The 21,712-nt window shown below is 46.0% G+C and overlaps 1 protein-coding gene across 1 annotated transcript in view; it reads right to left on the bottom strand.

Annotated features, from left to right (window-relative positions):
• The window catches only part of CNTNAP2 (contactin associated protein 2), a 1,690,081-nt gene that overhangs the window by 849,411 nt on the left and 818,958 nt on the right, over positions 1–21,712 (bottom strand). Inside the window, exons 7-8 of the mRNA XM_060247763.1 lie at positions 21,014–21,157; positions 15,764–16,028 (exon numbers count right to left, since the gene is read on the bottom strand). Coding sequence (XP_060103746.1) covers positions 15,764–16,028; positions 21,014–21,157 — 409 coding nt within the window. The remainder of the gene's footprint in view (positions 1–15,763; positions 16,029–21,013; positions 21,158–21,712) is intronic.

Below are 21,712 nucleotides of genomic sequence, written 5' to 3'. Positions count from 1 at the left end.
TGCGAATCCGCTTTGGAAACCCCGAGCAACCAATGCATTCGGTTTCACCTCAATGCATCCCCGTAGCTGCTTCAGCAACATTTGAAAATGAAAACAGCGGATTGTGCACAAAGATGTTTGGGGAGGGGAAATGAAAGGACCTCTGGGCTTTTCGAAGGCTGAAATAACAGTATCAGAAGCTTTGTTTCCCCCCCCCCCCCCCAGGACTGTTTGGGCTCCTAACGCTGCGAAGGCACGGAAAAGGAGCACAGCGTTCGCCGGAAAGGTGATGCTCTTTCACGGAAGAGCTGGGATGAAACGTTACTTTCGACTCTATTAATGTCAACGGAAAATGCCAAGTGGTTAAAGGACATCTGACAGTTCTGAGTGGCTAGGCAAACAGAGAAACAATAAAATAAAAATAAAAATTCCATCGACGAGTTGCTCCACCTACTCCAGCTGTGTTTCATCTCTAGCAATGGGCTTCATTTTCAGGATGCAAGCTGTGCAATGCATCATGCACCCTAGGCCCCAGGGTGTGTGAGTTGGTGTTGTTGTTGCTCCTCCTCCCTTCTTCTTCCCCTCCTCCTCCTCTACTTCTCCTCCTCCCAAGTGGGAGGGTCCTGATTCCACTGAAGGGAGACACAAGGCAAGAAGTGGGGCAGGGGAGGAGTTCAGCTCATTTTGACAGAGTTGAAGAATCACCAAAGTGTCAAGCATTGAATATTCTTTCTTTATTGTAATTGTCTGATTATAGAATTGTTACTAACCATGAACTGAGCTCAGGCACATCAAAGTAGCAAACCCCCTCCCTTCTCCTTTGCTCCTTTCGCTTTTACTAACAAATGCAGGAATGTCCTCTTTGAAGATAAGACCTCCTGGGACTTGTTCCCAGGCCTAGCCAGACCTGGACCCAGGATGAACCAACCGCAATGGAGATAAGGAAGTTTAGTGTGTGAATTTCACACGTGAATGTAGAATTGTTTATAGAACCTTTGATGTGCCATCTTAAAGCATGTACTCTGTTGTTACAATGTAACAGTTCCAATACCTAGTTCGGCTGAGCCACATGGATTATCAATAAACCAAATTTGTTTCAAAATCCAAGGACTGGTTATTTTGAAATCTCATGCTTGACACAAAGTTGCAAAACAACATTTTGGATGGAAGAAGGTTTCATATATGGCAGTTTTCTTATACGTAGCCCCCATGTTGAATATACCTCTCCAGTTAAGTATGGTAATCCAGGGGTCATTTTGTAGAAAAATAGGTAGTGGAGTTCATCCAGGGATTGTTATGCAGCTGCACATACTATTCAATGGACAAGAAGATGGAACTCTCAGAAGGAGGAGGTGGAACTCTCAGAAAGGTTCAGGAGTTGTGCTCCTGTGAGCTCCCACTGAACCTGAGGCCTGATGGTATCTGCACAAAGGCTTAGCAAACCTCCCCTTTGTGATGTCTGCATGGGGCTGCACAGAGAGGTTTCTAGTTTCCATGGGTTGAATCCAACCAATCATTTCTACTGATGCAAAGGAGGATTTCCAGTGACTTCCTCTTCCTGCATCAGACCTCTGATTTGGTCCTCACAATGTTCTTGGGAGTCCCCACCTATTCCACAATATGCAACATTTTGGGGAGACGTGCAGGCTGCGGCAAAAGATGTGTATGCGGGGGGGCGGGGGAGCAAGAAATTTCTCTAAATGCCTTTTGTAAACAGAAATTATCCTTGGGATCTAATTCCTGCTGTGTTTAGGGTTGCCAAGTCCAATTCAAGAAATATCTGGGGGGCTTTGGGGGTGGAGCCAGGAAACTTTGGGAGTGGAGCCAGGAGACATTAGGGGTGGAGCTAGAAGCAAGGGTGTGACAAGCATCATTGAACTCCGAAGGGAGTTCTGGCCATCACATTTAAAGGGACTATACACCTTTTAAATGCCTTCCTTCCATAGGAAATAATGAAGGATAGGGGCACTTTCTTTTGGGGCTCATAGAATTGGACCCTCTGGTTCAATCTTTTTGAAACTTGGAGAGCAGTTTGGGGAGAGCCACTGGATGCTATACTGAAAATTTGGTGCCTCTACCTAAAAAAACAGCCCCCCTAGAGCCCCAGATACCCGCTGATCTATTCTCCATTATTTCCTTATTCCCATAGGAAATAATGGAGAATAGATCAAGTCTCCATAGGGAATAATAGAGATCCCAGCAGACATTCCCCTCTCCCTCCCCCCACTTTCTGATGACCCTGAAGAGGGGGGAGGGCTTCCAAACCGGGGGATCCCCTGCCCCCACCTGGGGATTGGCAACCCTAGGTGTGTTTAGCTTGACTGGCCATAGTCAGGTACTGCTCAGCATTGTTTAAATCAGTTGAAATCCTTCTTCCCTAGAGTTGCCAACATTGGCTTGGGGAATTCCTGGAGACTTGATGGTGGGACCTGGAGAGGGTGAAGTTTGGGGAGCATCCTAAGCATGGTATAATGCCATAGAGGCCACCCTCCAAAGCAGCCATTTTCTCTCTAGAGGAACTGATCTCTATAATCTGGAGAGCAGCTGCAATTATGGGACATTTCCAGGCTCTGCCTGGAGTTGACAATTCTACTTCCCCCCCCCCCCACCCACCCACCCACCCACCTTCTTGACAGTATGTAAAAGAAGTTCTTGGCTCCAGTAAGAAAGTAACGGTGACAACATAATAAGTCGCCTCACTTTGTAATTCATTTGTTTTGTGTGTCTTAGTAAAAAAATCTGCAGATGTCCTGACAGTGTGGAGCAGCACATGATGTCTCTCTGTCTGGAAAACAAAACCCAGTACAGAATGGCAAGTTATTTCCAGGAACCTGTCAAACATGATGACTGTTTTTGAGATTTTGAATTATCTGCAGTAAGACAAGGACTGCCACGAAGAACTATGTCTTCCCCACATGAGCTAGTGCACCAGTTATGCACCTCCAGCTCCTAGCCAGTTTGGCGTAGTGGTTAACCGCGTGGACTCTTATCTGGGAGAACCGGGTTTGATTCCCTACTCCTCCGCTTACAGCTGCTGGAATGCCCTTGAATCAGCCATAGCTCTCTCAGGAGTTGTCCTTGAAAGGGCAGCTGCTGCGAGAGCTCTCTCAGCCCCACCCACCTCGCAGGGTGTCTGTTGTGGGGGGTGGGGAGGGTAAAGGAGATTGCGACTGCTCTGAGACTGAGATTCAGAGTATAGGGTGGGATATAAATCCAATATCTTCTCCTACTTGGGGTGGCCTTTCATAGATCCGTTTGCTCCTATTCTGTTTGGCCTTGATCCTCCCCAGTCATTGGGCGAGCTTTTTTTTGAGAAGGAACGCACAAGAATGCAGTTCCAGCTGACTTGGCATCAGGGGGCATGGCCTAATATGAAAATGAGTTCCTGCTGAAACAATGGTGATGTCAGGGGTGTGGCCTAATATGCAAATCAGTTCCTGCTGAAACGATGGTGATGTCAGGGGTGTGGCCTAATATGCAAATGAGATTCTTTTTTTTTTTGTAGAAAAGGCCCTGTGGGCCAGCAATTGATGAATCTGCCCAGGGGAGTCAGGAGGGTGCCATCTTGTGGAGGCAACCAGGATATCAACAGCCCGTAATATCTGTATTAATGGTGAGAGAACCCTGCTCTAAAACAGCTCTACCTCTGGACTGCCTTTGCTAATCCCCCCTCAAAAGAGGAGACTATTCCAATTCCAGTAAGAGTGCAAAATCTGAAGAAGGATTTAAATGTAAGATGCTCGCTAGACACTACTGCACAGCTGTGATAGGGCGACTGCCCTACACATCACTAGTGACATTTCACCTTGATTGAGAAAAGGGTGGGTTTTAAATTGTAACTGCAGAATAAATACACATGAGGAAAAAAAAGAATAAGGTGGTGCACAGAATCCAAAAAGACTAAAGGCTTCCTGCTCTGAAAACCTGCAGTAAGATGTGTGTGTGTAATGGGCAAGATGATGATGAAGAGGAGGAGGAGGAGAATTTTTTAAAAAATTAAAATGTCTTCAATGAAAGATGACTTGGTGAGAGGGTATCATAGTGTCCAGTTTAATGGAAAGCAGTCATAGGATCCAACAACATGGAATGGATCCTAAACCAATCCTACCACTCCTCTGAGCAACTCTTAGTTAACTATTGATTTATACTCCTCTTTCATTTTGGCTCAAATGTGAAGTCCTCCTCCAGGCAAATAGGTGTGAAAAACCTCAGCTTGAGACCCTGGAGAGCTGCTGCCAGTCTGAGAAGACAATACTGACTTTGACTTTGATGGAATTGAAAACAAATCAGCCAGTATCATAATGCCTCTGTATAAATCGATGGTGCGGTCTCATTTGGAGTACTGTGTGCAGTTCTGGTCGCCGCACCTCAAAAAGGATATTATAGCATTGGAGAAAGTTCAGAAAAGGGCAACTAAAATGATTAAAGGGCTGGAACACCTTCCCTATGAAGAAAGATTGAAACGCTTAGGGCTCTTTAGCTTGGAGAAACGTCGACTGAGGGGTGACATGATAGAAGTTTACAAGATAATGCATGGGATGGAGAAAGTAGAGAAAGAAGTACTTTTCTCCCTTTCTCACAATACAAGAACTCGTGGGCATTCGATGAAATTGCTGAGCAGACAGGTTAAAACGGATAAAAGGAAGTACTTTTTCACCCAAAGGGTGATTAACATGTGGAATTCACTGCCACAGGAGGTGGTGGCGTCCACAAGCATAGCCACCTTCAAGAAGGGGTTAGATAAAAATATGGAGCAGAGGTCCATCAGTGGCTATTAGCCACAGTGTGTGTGTGTGTGTGTATGTATATATATATATATATATATATATATATATATATATATATATATATATATATATATATATATATATATATATATATATTTGGCCGCTGTGTGACACAGAATGTTGGACTGGATGGGCCATTGGCCTGATCTAACATGGCTTCTCTTATGTTCTTATGTTCTTATGTTCAGTCTAAGGAGTCTTCCTTTAACTGAAGTTGGAGGAAGAGCCGCTAAAGTTGGAGGAAGAGCCGCTCAGGAGATGGTTGGATCTAACATATGAAGCTGCCTTATACTGAATCAGACCCTTGGTCCATCAAAGTCAAAGTCAGTATTGTCTTCTCAGACTGGCAGCAGCTCTCCAGGGTCTCAAGCTGAGGTTTTTCACACCTATTTGCCTGGACCCTTTTTTGGAGATGCCAGGCATTGAACCTGCGACCTTCTGCTTCCCAAGCAGATGCTCTACCACTGAGCCACTGTCCCTCCCCTACCCCAATGTCGCCAAGCATCTTCCATGAAAATGCAGGTTCGTCTTGAAAGAGAGTTTTAGGTGGGTATCCATGGTGGTCTGAAGCAGAAATGCAAGATTCAAGTCCAGCAGCACCTTAAAGACCTATACGATTTTGAGAGTATAAGCTTTTGAGGGTCAAAACTCCCTGACAAAGAGAGACAGTTTGGTGTAGGGGTTAAGCGTGCAGACTCTTATCTGGGAGAACCAGGTTTGATTCCCCATTCCTCCACTTGCAGTTGCTGGAATGGCCTTGGGTCAGCCATAGCTCCCACTGAGTTTTCCTTGAAAGGGCAGCTTTTGTAAGAGCTCTCTCAGCCCCAACTACTTCACAGGGTATCTGTTGTGGGGGAGGAAGATAAAGGAGATTGTGAGCTGCTCTGAGACTCTGACATTTGGACTGGAGGGTGGGATATAAATCCAATAGCTTCATCTTTGTCGTCGCCACAGTCTTCTTCTTCTTCTTCTTCTTCTTCTACTACTACTACTACTACTACTACCACCACCACCACAAACACCACCACCCTGGAAATCTTGTTGGTCTTTAAGGGGTGACAGGACTTGAATCTCCTAAAAGAGATAAATTACATCATTTGCCTTTTGCAGCTCTCTCTGCCCCGTGGGCGCAGAGTGTTAAAGCTGCAGTACTGCAGTCCTAAGCTCTGCTCACAACCTGAGTTCGATCCCGGTGGAAGCTGGGTTCAGGTAGCCGGCTCAAGGTTGACTCAGCCTTCCATCCTTCCGAGGTCGGTCAAATGAGTACCCAGCTTGCTGGGGGGAAAGCGTAGATGACTGAGGAAGGCAATGGCAAACCACCCCGTAAAAAGTCTGCCGTGAAAACGTTGTGAAAGCAACGTCACCCCAGAGTTGGAAACGACTGGTGCTTGCACAGAGGACTTTTCCTTTTCCTTTCCTGTTTTCTATGTCTTACATCCACATTCTACTTGTATATCTCATAAACTCTGATAATCTTTAAAGGCACTGTTTCAATTTCCCCCACCTCGGCATCTCAATCTAGACAGATGGCAATTTGGGAATAAGCCTTCTTGGTCGTGGAACTCCCTTCCCAGGGAGAGTTGTCTCTCTCTATTAGTGTTTTCTGCCAGCAGGTGAAGACGTTTTTGTTTGTTTGTTTTGTCGGACATAGCCTTATCTGCAGTAACCAGCCCTCCTGGTGTTACACGTTTTAATAGAATTTTTTTTTTAAATAGCTTTAACTGCATTTCAATTGCTCAGATATTTTAAATTTTTAAAAAATGTTCTCCGCCTTGTGGATCCTGATCAAGGTGGAAAGGTATAAGAACATAAGAACATAAGAGAAGCCATGTTAGATCAGGCCAATGGCCCATCCAGTCCAACATTCTGTGTCACACAGCGGCCAAATATATATATATATATATATATATATATATATATATACACACACACACACACACACACACACACACACTGTGGCTAATAGCCACTGATGGACCTCTGCTCCATATTTTTATCTAACCCCTTCTTGAAGGTGGCTATGCTTGTGGACGCCACCACCTCCTGTGGCAGTGAATTCCACATGTTAATCACCCTTTGGGTGAAAAAGTACTTCCTTTTATCCGTTTTAACCTGTCTGCTCAGCAATTTCATCGAATGCCCACGAGTTCTTGTATTGTGAGAAAGGGAGAAAAGTACTTCTTTCTCTACTTTCTCCATCCCATGCATTATCTTGTAAACTTCTATCATGTCACCCCTCAGTCGACGTTTCTCCAAGCTAAAGAGCCCTAAGCGTTTCAACCTTTCTTCATAGGGAAGGTGTTCCAGCCCTTTAATCATTTTAGTTGCCCTTTTCTGAACTTTCTCCAATGCTATAATATCCTTTTTGAGGTGCGGCGACCAGAACTGCACACAGTACTCCAAATGAGACCGCACCATCGATTTATACAGAGGCATTATGATACTGGCTGATTTGTTTTCAATTCCCTTCCTAATAATTCCCAGCATGGCGTTGGCCTTTTTTATTGCAAACGCACACTGTCTTGACATTTTCAGTGAATTATCTACCATGACCCCAAGATCTCTCTCTTGGTCTGTCTCTGCCAGTTCACACCCCATCAACTTGTATTTGTAGCTGGGATTCTTGGCCCCAATGTGCATTACTTTGCACTTGGCCACATTGAACCGCATCTGCCACGTTGACGCCCACTCACCCAGCCTCAACAGATCCCTTTGGAGTTCCTCACAATCCTCTCTGGTTCTCACCACCCTGAACAATTTAGTGTCATCCGCAAATTTGGCCACTTCACTGCTCACTCCCAACTCTAAATCATTTATGAACAAGTTAAAGAGGATGGGACCCAGTACCGAGCCCTGCGGCACCCCACTGCTTACCGTCCTCCACTGCGAAGACTGCCCATTTATACTCACTCTCTGCTTCCTATTACTCAGCCAGTTTTTGATCCACAAGAGGACCTGTCCTTTTACTCCATGACTCTCAAGCTTTCTAAGGAGCCTTTGATGAGGAACTTTATCAAAAGCTTTCTGGAAGTCAAGGTAAACAACATCTATCGGGTCTCCTTTGTCCACATGTTTGTTCACCCCCTCAAAGAAATGTAACAGGTTAGTGAGGCAAGATCTTCCCTTGCAGAACCCATGCTGAGTCTTCCTCAATAACCCGTGTTCATCAATGTGCCTACTCATTCTGTCCTTGATAATGGTTTCTACCAACTTTCCCGGTATTGAAGTCAGACTGACTGGCCTGTAATTTCCCGGATCTCCTCTGGAACCCTTTTTAAAGATGGGGGTGACATTTGCTACCTTCCAGTCCTCAGGAACGGAGGCAGATTTCAATGAAAGATTACAGATTTTTGTTAGAAGATCCACAAGTTCAACTTTGAGTTCTTTCAGAACTCTCGGATGTATGCCATCCGGACCCGGTGACTTATTAGTTTTTAATTTGTCTATCAGTTGTAGGACCTCCTCTTTTGTCACCTCAATCTGACTCAGGTCTTTCAACACCCCTTCCAATATTAGTGGTTCTGGGGCGGGCAAACACTTCTCATCTTCCACGGTGAAGACGGAGGCAAAAAATGCATTCAGCTTCTCAGCCATTTCCCCATCCTCCTTCAGTAATCCTTTTACCCCATGGTCATCCAAGGGCCCCACTGCTTCCCTGGCTGGTTTCCTACTTCTAATATATTTGAAGAAATTTTTATTGTTGGTCTTTATGTTTTTTGCAATATGCTCCTCATAGTCCCTTTTTGCCTGCCTGATCACAGTCTTGCATTTGATTTGCCACTGTCTGTGTTCCCTTTTATTAATCTCACTTGGACTGGTTTTCCACCGCTTAAAGGAGTCCTTCTTACCTTTTACAGCTTCCATTACTTTGTTTGTTAACCATGCTGGCCTCTTCTTATACCTGTTTGTGCCTTTCCTAACTTGTGGTATGTATTTTATCTGAGCTTCTAGGATTATAGTTTTAAATAGTCTCCAAGCTTCCCCAAGGGTTTTGACCGTATTTACCTTTCCTTTCAGTTTCCTCCTCACATGCCTCCTCATCTCAGAGAATTTACCCCTTTTAAAGTTAAATGTGGTTGTGGCGATCTTTTTGGGCAACTCCCTATTTATACAAATGGTGAAATCAATAACATTATGGTCACTGTTCCCAAGCGGCGCAATCACTTTTACGTCTCTCACCAAGTCTTGGGCATTACTTAGGACCAGATCCAGGATCGCCCCACCCCTGGTAGGTTCTGAGACCATCTGCTCCATAGCACAGTCATTGAGAGCATCAAGAAACTCAATCTCTTTCTCTCGACCAGAACACATATTGACCCAATCAATCTGTGGGTAGTTAAAATCACCTATTACGACACAGTTTTTACGTTTAGCCGCTATCTTTAATCCCTCCATCATATTATAATCGTCCTCTCTCTTTTGATTTGGTGGGCGATAACAAACTCCCATAGTTAAATTTCCTTTTGGGCCCTCTATTTCAACCCAAAGCATTTCTAAAAGGGAATCTAATTCTCTGACCTCAGTCTTACTGGACCGTATATCCTCTCTGACATACAGAGCCACCCCACCTCCAACCCTTCCCTCCCTATCCTTCCGATATAACTTATATCCAGGAATCACCGTGTCCCACTGATTCTCCTCATTCCACCAAGTTTCTGAAATTCCCACAATGTCTATGTTTTCTCCCAACACTAAACATTCCAATTCACCAATTTTACTTCGGACACTTCTAGCATTTGCATACAAACATTTATAATTTTCCAAGCAAGCTAGGCCCGCCACCTCTCTCCTGCCGCCTCGAGACTCTAGCAGACAGCCCATACTGTTTGTCACCATCACAGTGGACAACTCTGATCCGTTACTCGGTAACGAGTCCTCCCGAACCAGAGACATTCCATCTCCTGTCGGCTTTCCCCCAAGATTTAGTTTAAAAACTGCTCTGCCACCTTTTTGATTTTAAGCGCCAGCAGCCTGGTTCCACCCGGAGACAAGTGGAGACCGTCTCTTTTGTACAGCTCCGGCTTGTTCCAGAAAGCATCCCAGTGCCTAACAAACTTAAACCCTTCCTCCTTACACCATCGTCTCATCCACACATTGAGACTTCTAATTTGCGCCTGTCTCTCCTGCCCTGCACGTGGAACAGGTAGCACTTCCGAGAAGGCCACCTTGGAGGTCCTGGCCTTAAGTCTCCCACCTAGCAGCCTAAATTTCTCCTCCAGGACCTCACGACTGCATTTCCCCACATCGTTGGTGCCAACATGCACCATGACCACAGGCTCCTCCCCAGCACTGTCTATCAGCCTATCTACTACACGCGTAATGTCCGCTACCTTCGCACCAGGCAGGCAAGTCACCATACGGTCAATACGCAGTTTTGCCACCCAGCTGTCTACTTGCCTAAGGATCGAATCACCAACTACCAAGACCCCCCCTCTCCCCCTGCCCAGGGATGGTTCCTTGGCGCGAAAGGATACCCGCTCACCAACCGAAGAAGAGGTCCCTTCTGAGGGCGCATTCCCCTTATCCTCAGCAAGGTGCCCTGTTCCCTCTAGACCCTCACGCTCTCTGGCAGCAACGGGGCTGCCACATTCAGAGTGGGGCTCATCTAATACGCCCCCAAGAGTCTTCCCCAATTGCCTAACTGACCGTCTCTGCTTCTCCAGGGCAGTCACCTCGGCCTCAAGGGTACGAACTCGTTCCCTGAGGACCAGGAGCTCCTTGCATCGAGCACACACCCAAGACTTCTGTCCTGTGGGCAGATAGTCATACATGTGACACTCAGTGCAAAACACTGGAAAGCCCCCACCCCCCTGCTGGCATTCTACCTTCATGATATATATATTAAATATACAGTCCTCTTTAAATGCTGTTGTTTACGTGGCTCCCCTTCTGGAAGGTCAACTTACCTTATTGGGAGAACAAGGAAATCAGGGATCTGGGTTCCTGGTCCTTAGGAAGCCCCCAGGCAAAGAGCCACAGGCCAAGAGCCCTTTAGCCCTTTGGCAAGGCGCAGCTTAAAATGCAAAGAGGGTGGAGCAGACCACTCCTAAGCAATCATCAACAATTACTCTCAATCAATCAATCAATCACTTTCACCTTTAGCCCACTCACCCAAACGTACAGCAGTTCCCCAGCTATCGCAACTCAGCCTTTTCAGCAGTCACCCAAGCCTCAGAATGAAGTATGGATTAAAAACAACAACAACACTTTGTTGCAACCGGGGGTCTCCAATTCGTCACCATCTAGAAGACAGGCAACAGCTGGATGCTAAAGAGCCATGCAAACAGCCCTGGTAGCCACACTCATGCCACAGCTGCATGGGACTGCACCATTAGGCAGGGCCTCCCATGCATTCTGTGCATGCAGGGCTTTTTTTCGTAGCGGGGACTCCTTTGCATATTAGGCCACACACCCCTAATGTAGCCAATCCTCCACGAGCTTACAGTAGGCCCTGTAAGAAGAGCCCTGTAAGCTCTTGGAGGATTGGCTACATCAGGGGTGTGTGGTCTAATATGCAAAGGAGTTCCTGCTATGAAAAAAAAGCCCTGTGTGAGTGTGTGAAAGCAGAGAAAGAGCATGATCCACCTCTCTGTACATTTACCTGAACTCAGGGATCGTTTTGTAGAAAAATAGGTGGCAGAGCTCATTAGTATGGCTCATTAGCATATGCCGCACCCCCTCCCCAGCCAAATGCAACCCAACGCAAGAAAGGAGAGCCCTGGGTGAGCGAGGTCTGCTTGGGTTGGCTAGAGATCCAGCCAGCCCAAGCAGGCCTCACTCACCTGGGGCTCTCCAGGGCTGCCCATGCACCTCAGACAAAAGGCCAGCAAGTCACCCTCTGCCCAGAATCACATAAGAAGTGGAGAAAGGGTGGGGCGAGTTTCTCCAGGAGTTAATGAGGGCTGCTGGGGGCATGGCAAAGCCCCTGCTGGCTGGCTGGCTGCCCGCTTTCCTAATCCAGGGATTGTTATGCAGCTGCACCTACTATTCAATGGACAAGGTAGGTGGGGAGGAGGGGGGACCCTCAGAAAGGTTCAGGAGCTGTGCTCCTGTGAGCTCCTGCTGAATCCGAGGCCTGTCTGAACTACATTTTAACGGAAGAAGTGACAATTCACTCCAAATTTTTCTCAGTTGGCTTTGCTTGAGCAAGAGAGCCCTACCCCCCTCTTTTTAAGAGGGAAATCAGGGTATAAAATACAAATGAAAGGCAACTCTTGACAGCTGCAAGCTGAGCAGTGAGACACAGAGGGATGGGAAGAGTCCCGAAACAATCCCATGGGCAGAAAGTAGATTTATCTGCAATAGATAAACATGACAAAAAAAAATCATATCCCCAAGTTTAAGTAAGTTGACATCTGACAGCATGATAGCCATGGGCACCAGCTTGGATTTAAGATGAGTTTCTAACAAAAAAGAAAATTGGTTGAGGGGAAAATAAGCTTCAGGCAGAAGAAATCAACCACTGTGAATGGTTTAGATATGAAAATGGCTATGGTAGCAGCAGTCTACCTTGGGTGCTGGCAGAGTGGGAGAGACCAAGTGAAAAAGGCCAGAGATATTCCAAATACACAAAACTCAGACCTATAAGGGGTGCATCTATGGAGAGAGGGAGGATGTTATACCATTTCTAGGGTTGCCAAATCTAATTAAAGAAATATCTGGAGACGTCGGGGGTGAAGCCAGGAGGCTTTGGAGGTGGAGCCAGGAGACATTGGGGGTGGAGCCAGGAGCAAAGGTGTGACAAGCATCATTGAACTCCAAAGGGAGTTCTGGCCATCACATTTAAAGGGACCGCACACCTTTTAAATGCCTTTCCTCCATTGGAAATAATGAATAGGGGCACCTTCTTTTGGGGCTCATAGAATTGGACCCCTCAGTCCAATCTTTTCAAAACCTGGAAGGTCTTTTGAAAAGAGGTGTTGGATGCTGTGCTACAAATTTTGGTGCCTCTACTTCAAATAACACCCCCTCCCCCCGAGCCCCAAATACCTGCAGATCAATTCTCCATTACTCCCTATGGGAATCACTGCCACAGGAGGAGGGGCGGCGGTTACAAGCATAGACAGCTTGAAGAGGGGACTGGATAAACATATGGAGCAGAGGTCCATCAGTGGCTATTGTTGAAACACTCTGTCTGGGGCAGTGATGCTCTGTATTCTTGGTGCTGGGGGGGGGAGGGCTTCTAGTGTCCTGGCCCCACTGGTGGACCTCCTGATGGTAGTTGGATTTTTTGGCCACTGTGTGGATTGTTTCTCAAATCAGTGAGTGAATTAGTAACTCATAGGCTTGCCAATCCCCAGGTCCCAGCAGGGGTTCCCCCGCTTTCACAGGCTACTTCCTGCCCTCAGAGAGCTGGCCCGTAGGAGGAACCTCTGTCCCAACAGCCCCCATGTGCCTTCAAACCACAAAGGCTTAAGAAGACCCTGGGAACAGCTTTTTTTCTAGAAAGGTGCTCTGTGCCTTTAAATCTTAGACCAGGCTGTGGGTGGGGCAAGCCGGCAGAATAATGTGCCTGGGGGAAGGGAAGGCTAGGAAATGGAAGGGAAGAGAAAGGAAGGGAAGGAGTCCAGAAACGATGTTGGTTTTATAATAATCTCAGAGGCTGTTTGCACAGGAAAGGGTAAACTAGAACCTTTAGTTTCCTTGTGTTATTCTTTAGAACTTGGAACTTCAGCAACTCATGAGTAAATTGCCCTAGTGTGACCACACAAGTGTGGGATTGCAAACTGTTTTATTTTTGCTTCTCTGGTAGAGTTGCTAAGACAGACTTAGCAACCCTACCAGAACTCTCTTTGGAGTTCAATTATGCCTGTCACAACCTTGCTATTGGCCCCACCCCCAAAGTCTCCTGGCTCCACCCTCAAAGTCCCCAGATATTTCTTGAATTGAACTTGGCAACCCTAGTACTTCATATAGTTCAGTCTATGAAAAAAGCCTCTCTGGACCTGGTTAGGGACCTGCATGAATTCCAGCCCATGAATCCAATCCTGGTTGTTCTGTATTTAATGTATGAAGAGCAGAATCCAGTCAAAGTTGCACTCTGATACATTACAATGGGAAAATTCAATAGGTGCTTTTTTATTTGGATATCCTCTACACAATTCCAAGCTCTAAGCAAGCCTAACGTTATTCTAGTTATTCCACCTGATTGTCTGTGCTCCCGAAAAAGCAGCATTTCCAGAAGATTGGTTCGACCATTCTACACATGAACACATGCCTTATACACAATCAGACCGTTGGTCCATCAAAGTCAGTATTGTCTACTCAGACCTGCAGCAGATCTCCAGGGTCTCTGGCTGAAGTCTTTCACATCACTTCCTGCCTGATCCTTTCCACTGGAAACGCAAAGGACTGAACTTGGGAACTTCTGCATGACAAACAGATGTTCTGCTAGTGAGCCATAGTCTTTTATAGTCTCCCATATGTGACTTTAAAGTTCTTGACTTAGAATGCATGCATGGAGAGCCAGTTTGGTGTAGTGGTTAAGTGTGCGGACTCTTATCTGGGAGAACCGGGTTTGATTCCCCACTCCTCCACTTGTACCTGCTAGCATGGCCTTGGTCAGTCATAGCTCTGGCAGAGGTTGTCCTTGAAAGGGCAGCTGCTGTGAGAGCCCTCTCCAGCCCCACCCACCTCACAGGGTGTCTGCTGTGGGGGAGGAAGGTAAAGGAGATTGTGAGCCGCTCTGAGACTCTTCGGAGTGGAGGGTGGGATATAAATCCAATATCTTCTTCTTCTCTTGAGTTAACTTGTTTTTTCCTGAAAAAAAGAGCACTCTTTTTTGTTTTGATAGGAAGAGTTTTGTTCTTCAGACTTAGACGTTCTTTCCCCAACTGCCTTGGTTCTGAATTATTTAAGAACACGCTTACTATTTGCTGTATGTCTGTCCATCAACTTTCTAGACACACAACACAGTGTGTTGGCTGTACCTTCTGCTTGATGGAAGTGATATTTACTGAACATGGTTTTTCAGCTATTCCATCATCATTTTACAAACAATGATGATAGATGGAAAAGTTAGGAATAATATGCGATAAAGGGATTCTATAGTAGACAAATCCGTTCCTATTTTATTGATTTCAAACACTTCTGTCCTGTTCAATTGCCCTATTAATGCTCCGGAGACAACATCCAACAGATTTTAAATAATACAATAATTAAAACTATCATGAACAGCACGTAACACCGCCACAAAAAGCCAAATGCTCAAAACATTATAAGTTAATTGATTGCCAGCCAGCAGAGATCAATGAAAGCCATTCTACAGTATTTCAATAAAACCAAAAAAAGGACAATAAAACCAACGGAAGATAATAAAAATAAATTGTTTTAAACGAAAGTAGGGTTTCAAAAAGACCACCTAGAACCCTCTCTTACAAAAATGCTAACATTTTTGCACTTGATGTCCCAAGCACAACAAAGATGGAAAATTCCGCAGTCAAGGCACTACAACTGAAAAGACCCTGCTCCTCACATTCATGCACCACAGTCCTAAAATCTTCTTCCCTTAAGTAAGCTAATAGTCAAGGTGCTACAACTGAAAAGTCCCTGCTCCTCACATTCATGCACCACAGTCCTAAAATCTTCTTCCCTTAAGTAAGCTAATAGTCAAGGTGCTACAACTGAAAAGTCCCTGCTCCTCACATTCATGCACCACAGTCCTAAAATCTTCTTCCCTTAAGTAAGCTAATATGAAAAACTACAGGTTTTAATCCAATTGATTTCACTTATGAAAAGAAGAAGAACAACAATAGCAGTTTCAGAAAATGCATCATGGTCAATATATACTCAATAGTTTTCTTAAAGCCACTGTAGAACTAAGGATTTGTAAGAGACAGTTTTCAATTCTCCTATCACACTCAAAGGTAACTTTTTGTTTTAACACAAGGCCACCAAGCAATTATTAAAAAATGAAAACCAGGCAGAGATGCAGATCACATTTCCGTCGTTACGGCGGCTGGATTTTTAGCAGTAGAAATACCTTTCATTGGTCTTACCTGAAAAGATATCTATTTGACTCTTCTTCCCTCCAGTGACATTGATGTGGACGCTGACTTTGCCCTCGATCAGGTCAAGCTCTACGTTGCCCAGTCCTTCGGCAAAGTTGCTGAACAGTAAACGTCCATTAGGGTTCCAAGTCCGGAACTGAAAGCTGATTGAAAATACGTCCTGATTTGGGCGACCAGGCACTTCCAGATAACTGGTGGCGTTGAAAAAGACAGGCACGGTATGGGGGTCCACGCAGGAAAAGCTTAAATTTCCCTGTTTAAAAAAAAAATAGGGAAAATCCTTGTAGCTTTAACTGGCAAATATTTCTGCAAGATAGTGAGTATTTTGGTGTTATTCTTAAGAGAAGTTCCTATTAGGGATAAGCAGATTTCCACTGTGGCAGTTTGGACAAAAGATGATGATGATGATGATGATGATGATGATGATATTGAATTTATACCCCACCCTTACTCTGAATCTCAGAGTCTCAGATCGGCTCACAATCTCCTTTCCCTTCCTCCCCCACAACAGATACCCTGTGAGGTGGGTGGGGCTGAGAGAGCTCTTCCGGAAGCTGCCCTTTCAAGGACAACTCTGCGAGAACTATGACTGACCCAAGGCCATTCCCGCAGCTGCAGGTGGAGGAGTGGGGAATCAAGCCCAGTTCTCCCAGATGAGAGTCCACACACTTCACCACTACACCAAAAAAGTGTTAATGCCATTACCCAAGTAAAGTTTGGGTAAAGGGAAGAGTTAGGCTTCCCAAACCTCCCGCCCTGGCAGGGGACCCCAGGATTAGCCCCCTTCTCTCCCGCTTTCCCCAGATATTTCTTGAATTGGACTTGGCAACCCTAGAGGAGACAGAAGGATACATGTCTCCTCTTTCTTGCCTATTATGGACCAATAAATATTCTTTTGTGGTTTTTGAAATTTAAAGTCTTGTGCCTATTTTTTATACTTCTGACAAGATTTCTGTGTGGGTGCCTGAGGTACTGAGGGGAGGTGTCAGAAAAAAATTCTTAGTGGTCCCCCTCCCAGGCTGACCCTTTACACACACACCCTCCCCAATGCTTGCTTCTGGGCTCCATTGTTCAAAACCTCTGTAAGAATTTTGCTGCACTCAAAGATCTGACAAGCTTTCTAATATTTTCCCTCATGGAAAATGGGAAAATAATCCAACCATATCAAGCAGACAGATGCAAAACTTCATCATGCCACTGTGGCCACATTGGAGGAAATAATTTAAAAAGTACAATGGGAGTAAGGTTTTATGATGACAATTATAATTCAAGAAGCATTTTAAGGTAGATGCTGAGCTGATATAATTCCATACACCTTCTGGTGATGTCAGGGGTGTGTGGTATATGCAAATGTGTTGTGCTAAATAACCTCCAATACCTCTTTTTCCATGAAATGACCACTTCGTGCCTCCTCCATGACATTTTCCCAAGCTCAAATGGCACCATAAGCTGTATATCCGGGAAATCTCTGGGTTCCATCAGGAGGCTGGCAGCCGTAATTGCAGCTACCCCTGTGGAACTTTAGCCCATTACTCAATAACTGTCTCTCGCTCCCTCTCCCCTTGTTCTGTGTCCCATTCCTGCCTCTCACCAGAAATCCAGCAAGACTCCCAGGGTCTGGGGATACCAGTCTCTAGGTGGGACCTGGAGATCCCCTGGAATTACAGCTCATCTTCAGAGATCAGATCCCCTGGAGGAAATAGGTGCTTTGGAGGGTGGATTCTACAGTACTATACCTCATTGAGGTCCCTGTTCTTCCCCGGCTCCATCCCAAATCTCCAGGAGTTTTCCAGCCTGGAGATGGCAACCTATCCTCCCAGCCCTCATTCATGGTCAGGGGGGACCTGGCAACCCTATTCCTAACCAAACCCTGGGTCTCAGAAGACTCTGGGGGATGCAGGCCCACAACCTCACTGCTACAGGTGAGTCTAGGAGCATCTCTCCTCTGATGAGTAGCTGGATGGAAGGGCTCGTTGGCTTAAAGGACCCATTCCTTGCATACCCTTAACATGAATTATACTTGCATGTATTCAGGGGTCGTTTTGTAGAAAAATAGGTGGTGGAGCTCATTAGCATAACTCATTAGCATATGCTGCTCCCCCCCCCCCAGCCAAAAGCAACCTGATGCAAGAAAGGAGAGCCCCGGGTGAGACAGGCCTGCCTGGGCTGGCTAGAGATCCAGCCAGCCCAAGCAGCCCTAGTCAAAAGGCCAGCAAGCCACCCACCACCCAAAATCACATAAGAAGCAGAGAAAGGGTGGCGTGGGCTTCTCCAGGGGTTAATGAGTGGTGCTGGGGGTGTGGCAAAGCTCCTGCTGGCTGGCTGCCCACTCTCCTAATTCAGGGATTGTTATGCAACTGCATCTACTATTCAATGGACAAGGTAGGTGGGGAGGAGGGGGGACCCTCAGAAAGGTTCAGGAGCTGTGCTCCTGTGAGTTCCTGCTGAATTCAAGGCCTGCATGTACTGTTTTTATTCCAGGATGCCAGAAATGTACAAGAACCACACCTTATTCTGCACTACCATTCTGTGCATTTATAACAACTGCAAAAATCGGGTTTGAGGCCAGGTGTAATGCAGTGTTTCTTCTAGATTTCTAAAACAATGCGTGTCACTGTGGCCTCTTTTTTTTTTAATGCTAAACCAATCCCATGGGGCAACGAGAGGGAGAGAGAGAAATGAAAATCTATGCTGATTTAATTAGAACAAAATTGATCTCGTTTTCCTAGAGGTAAGGCAATAGAAGTAACTCAGCCTGAAACAAAAGGGAAAGCAATTTTTACAGCCTTCCTTAGCACTGAAAATCAAGCAAGCCCTCAAATTATCCTGGCTCCCTATGGCTGCTTGCTGCATCATTCATGCACTACGAACTGTGCATAGAAGACCGGCTGCAGTCTTAAATAATGAGAACATAAAATACCACCGGCATCAAGGAGAAACTGGGTGCCGCATCTGTTCTTCATGCCTCTCCACGGTGAATGGAGTCACCAGGGCAAGGCTCCTTGACTTTTGAAAAGGGACCGAGATGCAGCCAGCTGCTGCTTGGTGTCATAATGGCTGTTTGATGAGGTTCGGGCCTACCACACTTGAGGTTGCCTGGCAACTCTGCTCAGCCACCTCTTGGCCTGCTCTGAGGCAGCAGGCCAAAGCTGCAGTGGTGTGAATTAACTCTGTAGGAAGTAGAGGAAAGTCTGAAGGTGTGAACGAGACACAGAGTGGATTCAGGGTTCCCACTAAGTGTTAGCCCGCTCGCTTTTTTAGCCTCCAGCTCACACATTTTTTGTCTTGGCTCAGGAAGAACGGCCTCAGAACAAACTAATTGATGCAGTAGCTCACCACTTTAATGCCTGCAGAAAGTAGAATTTTTGTTCACAGGACCCCACAGCTTAAAGGGAGTATTGGATGGAATCAGAGATTGGGTGAGTTTGAGATCAAAGCTGAAGGTGAATTTACAGAGTGAGCGACTGAAATGTGGCATTCACTGCCAGAGTTTGTCCACAGGCACAAATAGCTTTAAAAGGGAATTAGATAGATTCATGGAGAAATCTAGCCATGGTGACTAAATGAAACCTCCATGTTCAGAGGCAGTCAGCCTCTGAATTCCAGAGCCAGGAGGAAACATCAGGGAAAGGCCTTGGCCTCTGTGCCCTGTTGTTGGCCCTCCAGAGGATAGGGCCGGCGTGTGGGATAGGGTTGCCAATCCCCAGGTGGGGGCAGGGGGTCCCCCGGTTTGGAGGCCCTCCCCCCGCTTCAGGGTCATCAGAAAGCGGGGGGAGAGGGAGGGAAATGTCTGCTGGGAACTCTATTATTCCCTATGGAGATTTATTCCCATAGAAAATCGTGGAGACTTGATTCACGGGTATCTGGGGCTCTGGGGAGGGGCTGTTTTTTGGGGTAGAGGCACCAAATTTTCAATATAGCATCTAGGGCCTCTCCTCAAAACACCCCCAAGTTTCAAAATGATTGGACCAGGGGGTCCAATTCTATGAGCCCCAAAAGAAGGTGCCCCTATCCTTCATTATTTCCTACGGAAGGAAGGAATTGAAAAGGTGTGCCGTCCCTTTAAATGTGATGGCCAGAACTCCCTTTCGACTTCAATTATGCTTGTCACAGCCTTGATCTTGGCTCCACCCCTAATGTCTCCGGGCTCCACCCCCAAAGTCCCCAGATATTTCTTGAATTGGACTTGGCAACCCTAGTGTGGGAGCAGGCCAAGTAGGCGACTGCCTAGGGATGCCACCTGGCCTAGAGGTGCCCCCTCTCCTCACCCGCTGTGTCTGCTAAATTCCCAACCTCCCAGAGGCTTGCAAAGTCAGGGGGCGTGGCAGCGAGCATGGCAGCGAGACGAGACTGGAAGTGATGTCATCGGGCCATAAGCACAAAGCGCACATGAAATAGACACCTTGGGGGGGTGGGGGTTCAGGTTTCGGCCTTGAGCGCTAGAAACCCTAGCACTCGACCTACCAGAGAAACTGGTTGGCCACTGTAGGAGACATGATGCTGGATTCGATGGACTTCTAGTTTGATCCAGCAGGACCTTCATATGTTCATAAACTGATGAAAGAATGGAAGGAACTGCACTGTGGCAGACTGAGAAAAGAAGGAAAAAGGCATGGAAGATGGACAGTGAAGCCAGAGAAAGGTACGGAATTTAAGGGCGTTCATATCATGAGAGGGAGGAGAGTTGAAAGGTATCACATTGGCAGAATATCAGCTAATGTGGGCGACACCTGTGTGATAAATAACCTTCAGGGTTCCCAGCTCCTGGGGAAGGGGGGGCGGTATAATGACCAAGAGTCCATCCTCCACAAGCACCTATTTTCTTCAGGGGAACTCATGTCTGTAGTCTGGAGAAGAGCTGTGATTCTGAGAGAATCTCCAGGCAACACACAGAGTTTGACAACCCTAAAAACTGTAAGCCATAGGGTAGATGTTATTACACAGCGTACCCCTCTTTGACAATGGCATCATTCCTCGTCTGGATGTTGTGCTTAGGCACAAATGGCATCATAATATTGGAGACTTTGAAGAACATAATGCATTTAGCATGTGTTTTCCTTCCCCCCCCAATACTGTTAAAACCCCACGGGTGCCGAAAGTGATTGCCTGGTGGTCTATGAGGCTTAAGAGCATTCATTTGGGCTGCAAGGACGTTCCCTGCAAGACAGGAAAACATTTATAGGGTCCAAGAAAGCGCATACAGAAAGCTCTTTCCGCATACATGAGCTATGCACTCACCACATGAGAAGGCTCCAATTTCTTTCTCCTGGCCATGTCTGTGATATTATTGGTATTGTAGATGATGCTTTCCATGCAGCCCTTGAAATTCTTTCTGCTGCTCGAGCTTGGCTTTCCAGAAAAAGGCATGCCACCAAATGTTATCTTTGAAAAGAAAATGTGAACCATTTTACAGTAGTGTGAACACCGTGCCTTCCGTTAGATCTTAGAAGCATTTTTTAAAAATGTGCTCCAACCTTGTGCAGAAATTCGTTATAATTATTGGTTGTTTGTACATATCTACTTCAAATGCTTTCCTGGTTTAAGGTCTGAAGCCTATGAATATACCTAGTGAGATCTAGACACCAACTACTAGTAAAGATGATTTGTGCATAGTGTTGCCAGGCAACTGGGGATAGTCTGGGGAGGTTGACTGGGGGCTTGTCAGTGACACCATGACTTCATGTCCGGGGGAAACCTGGAAGTGAGATAACACCTCTCTAGGAATCACAGGAAGCTCTGTGGTAAACCCATAGAGTTTCTGGTGATTCCTAGAGTGGACTGACATCATTTCCAAGGTGACCTCACACCACCAGGAACAGGGCTATGCTGAAGTCTCATTCCAGTGCACTGGTTTACTACATTTCTTTTTTGAACATGGCTTAATATTTAAAAATAGTATCTCCCCACTTGCTGTTTGATCCAGAATTCTGTTGCTTC

Source organism: Heteronotia binoei, chromosome 10 (genome assembly GCF_032191835.1).
Source record: "Heteronotia binoei isolate CCM8104 ecotype False Entrance Well chromosome 10, APGP_CSIRO_Hbin_v1, whole genome shotgun sequence".
NCBI classification, from domain to species: Eukaryota; Metazoa; Chordata; class Lepidosauria; order Squamata; family Gekkonidae; genus Heteronotia; species Heteronotia binoei.
This window is presented reverse-complemented; position numbering and strand designations above follow the sequence as displayed.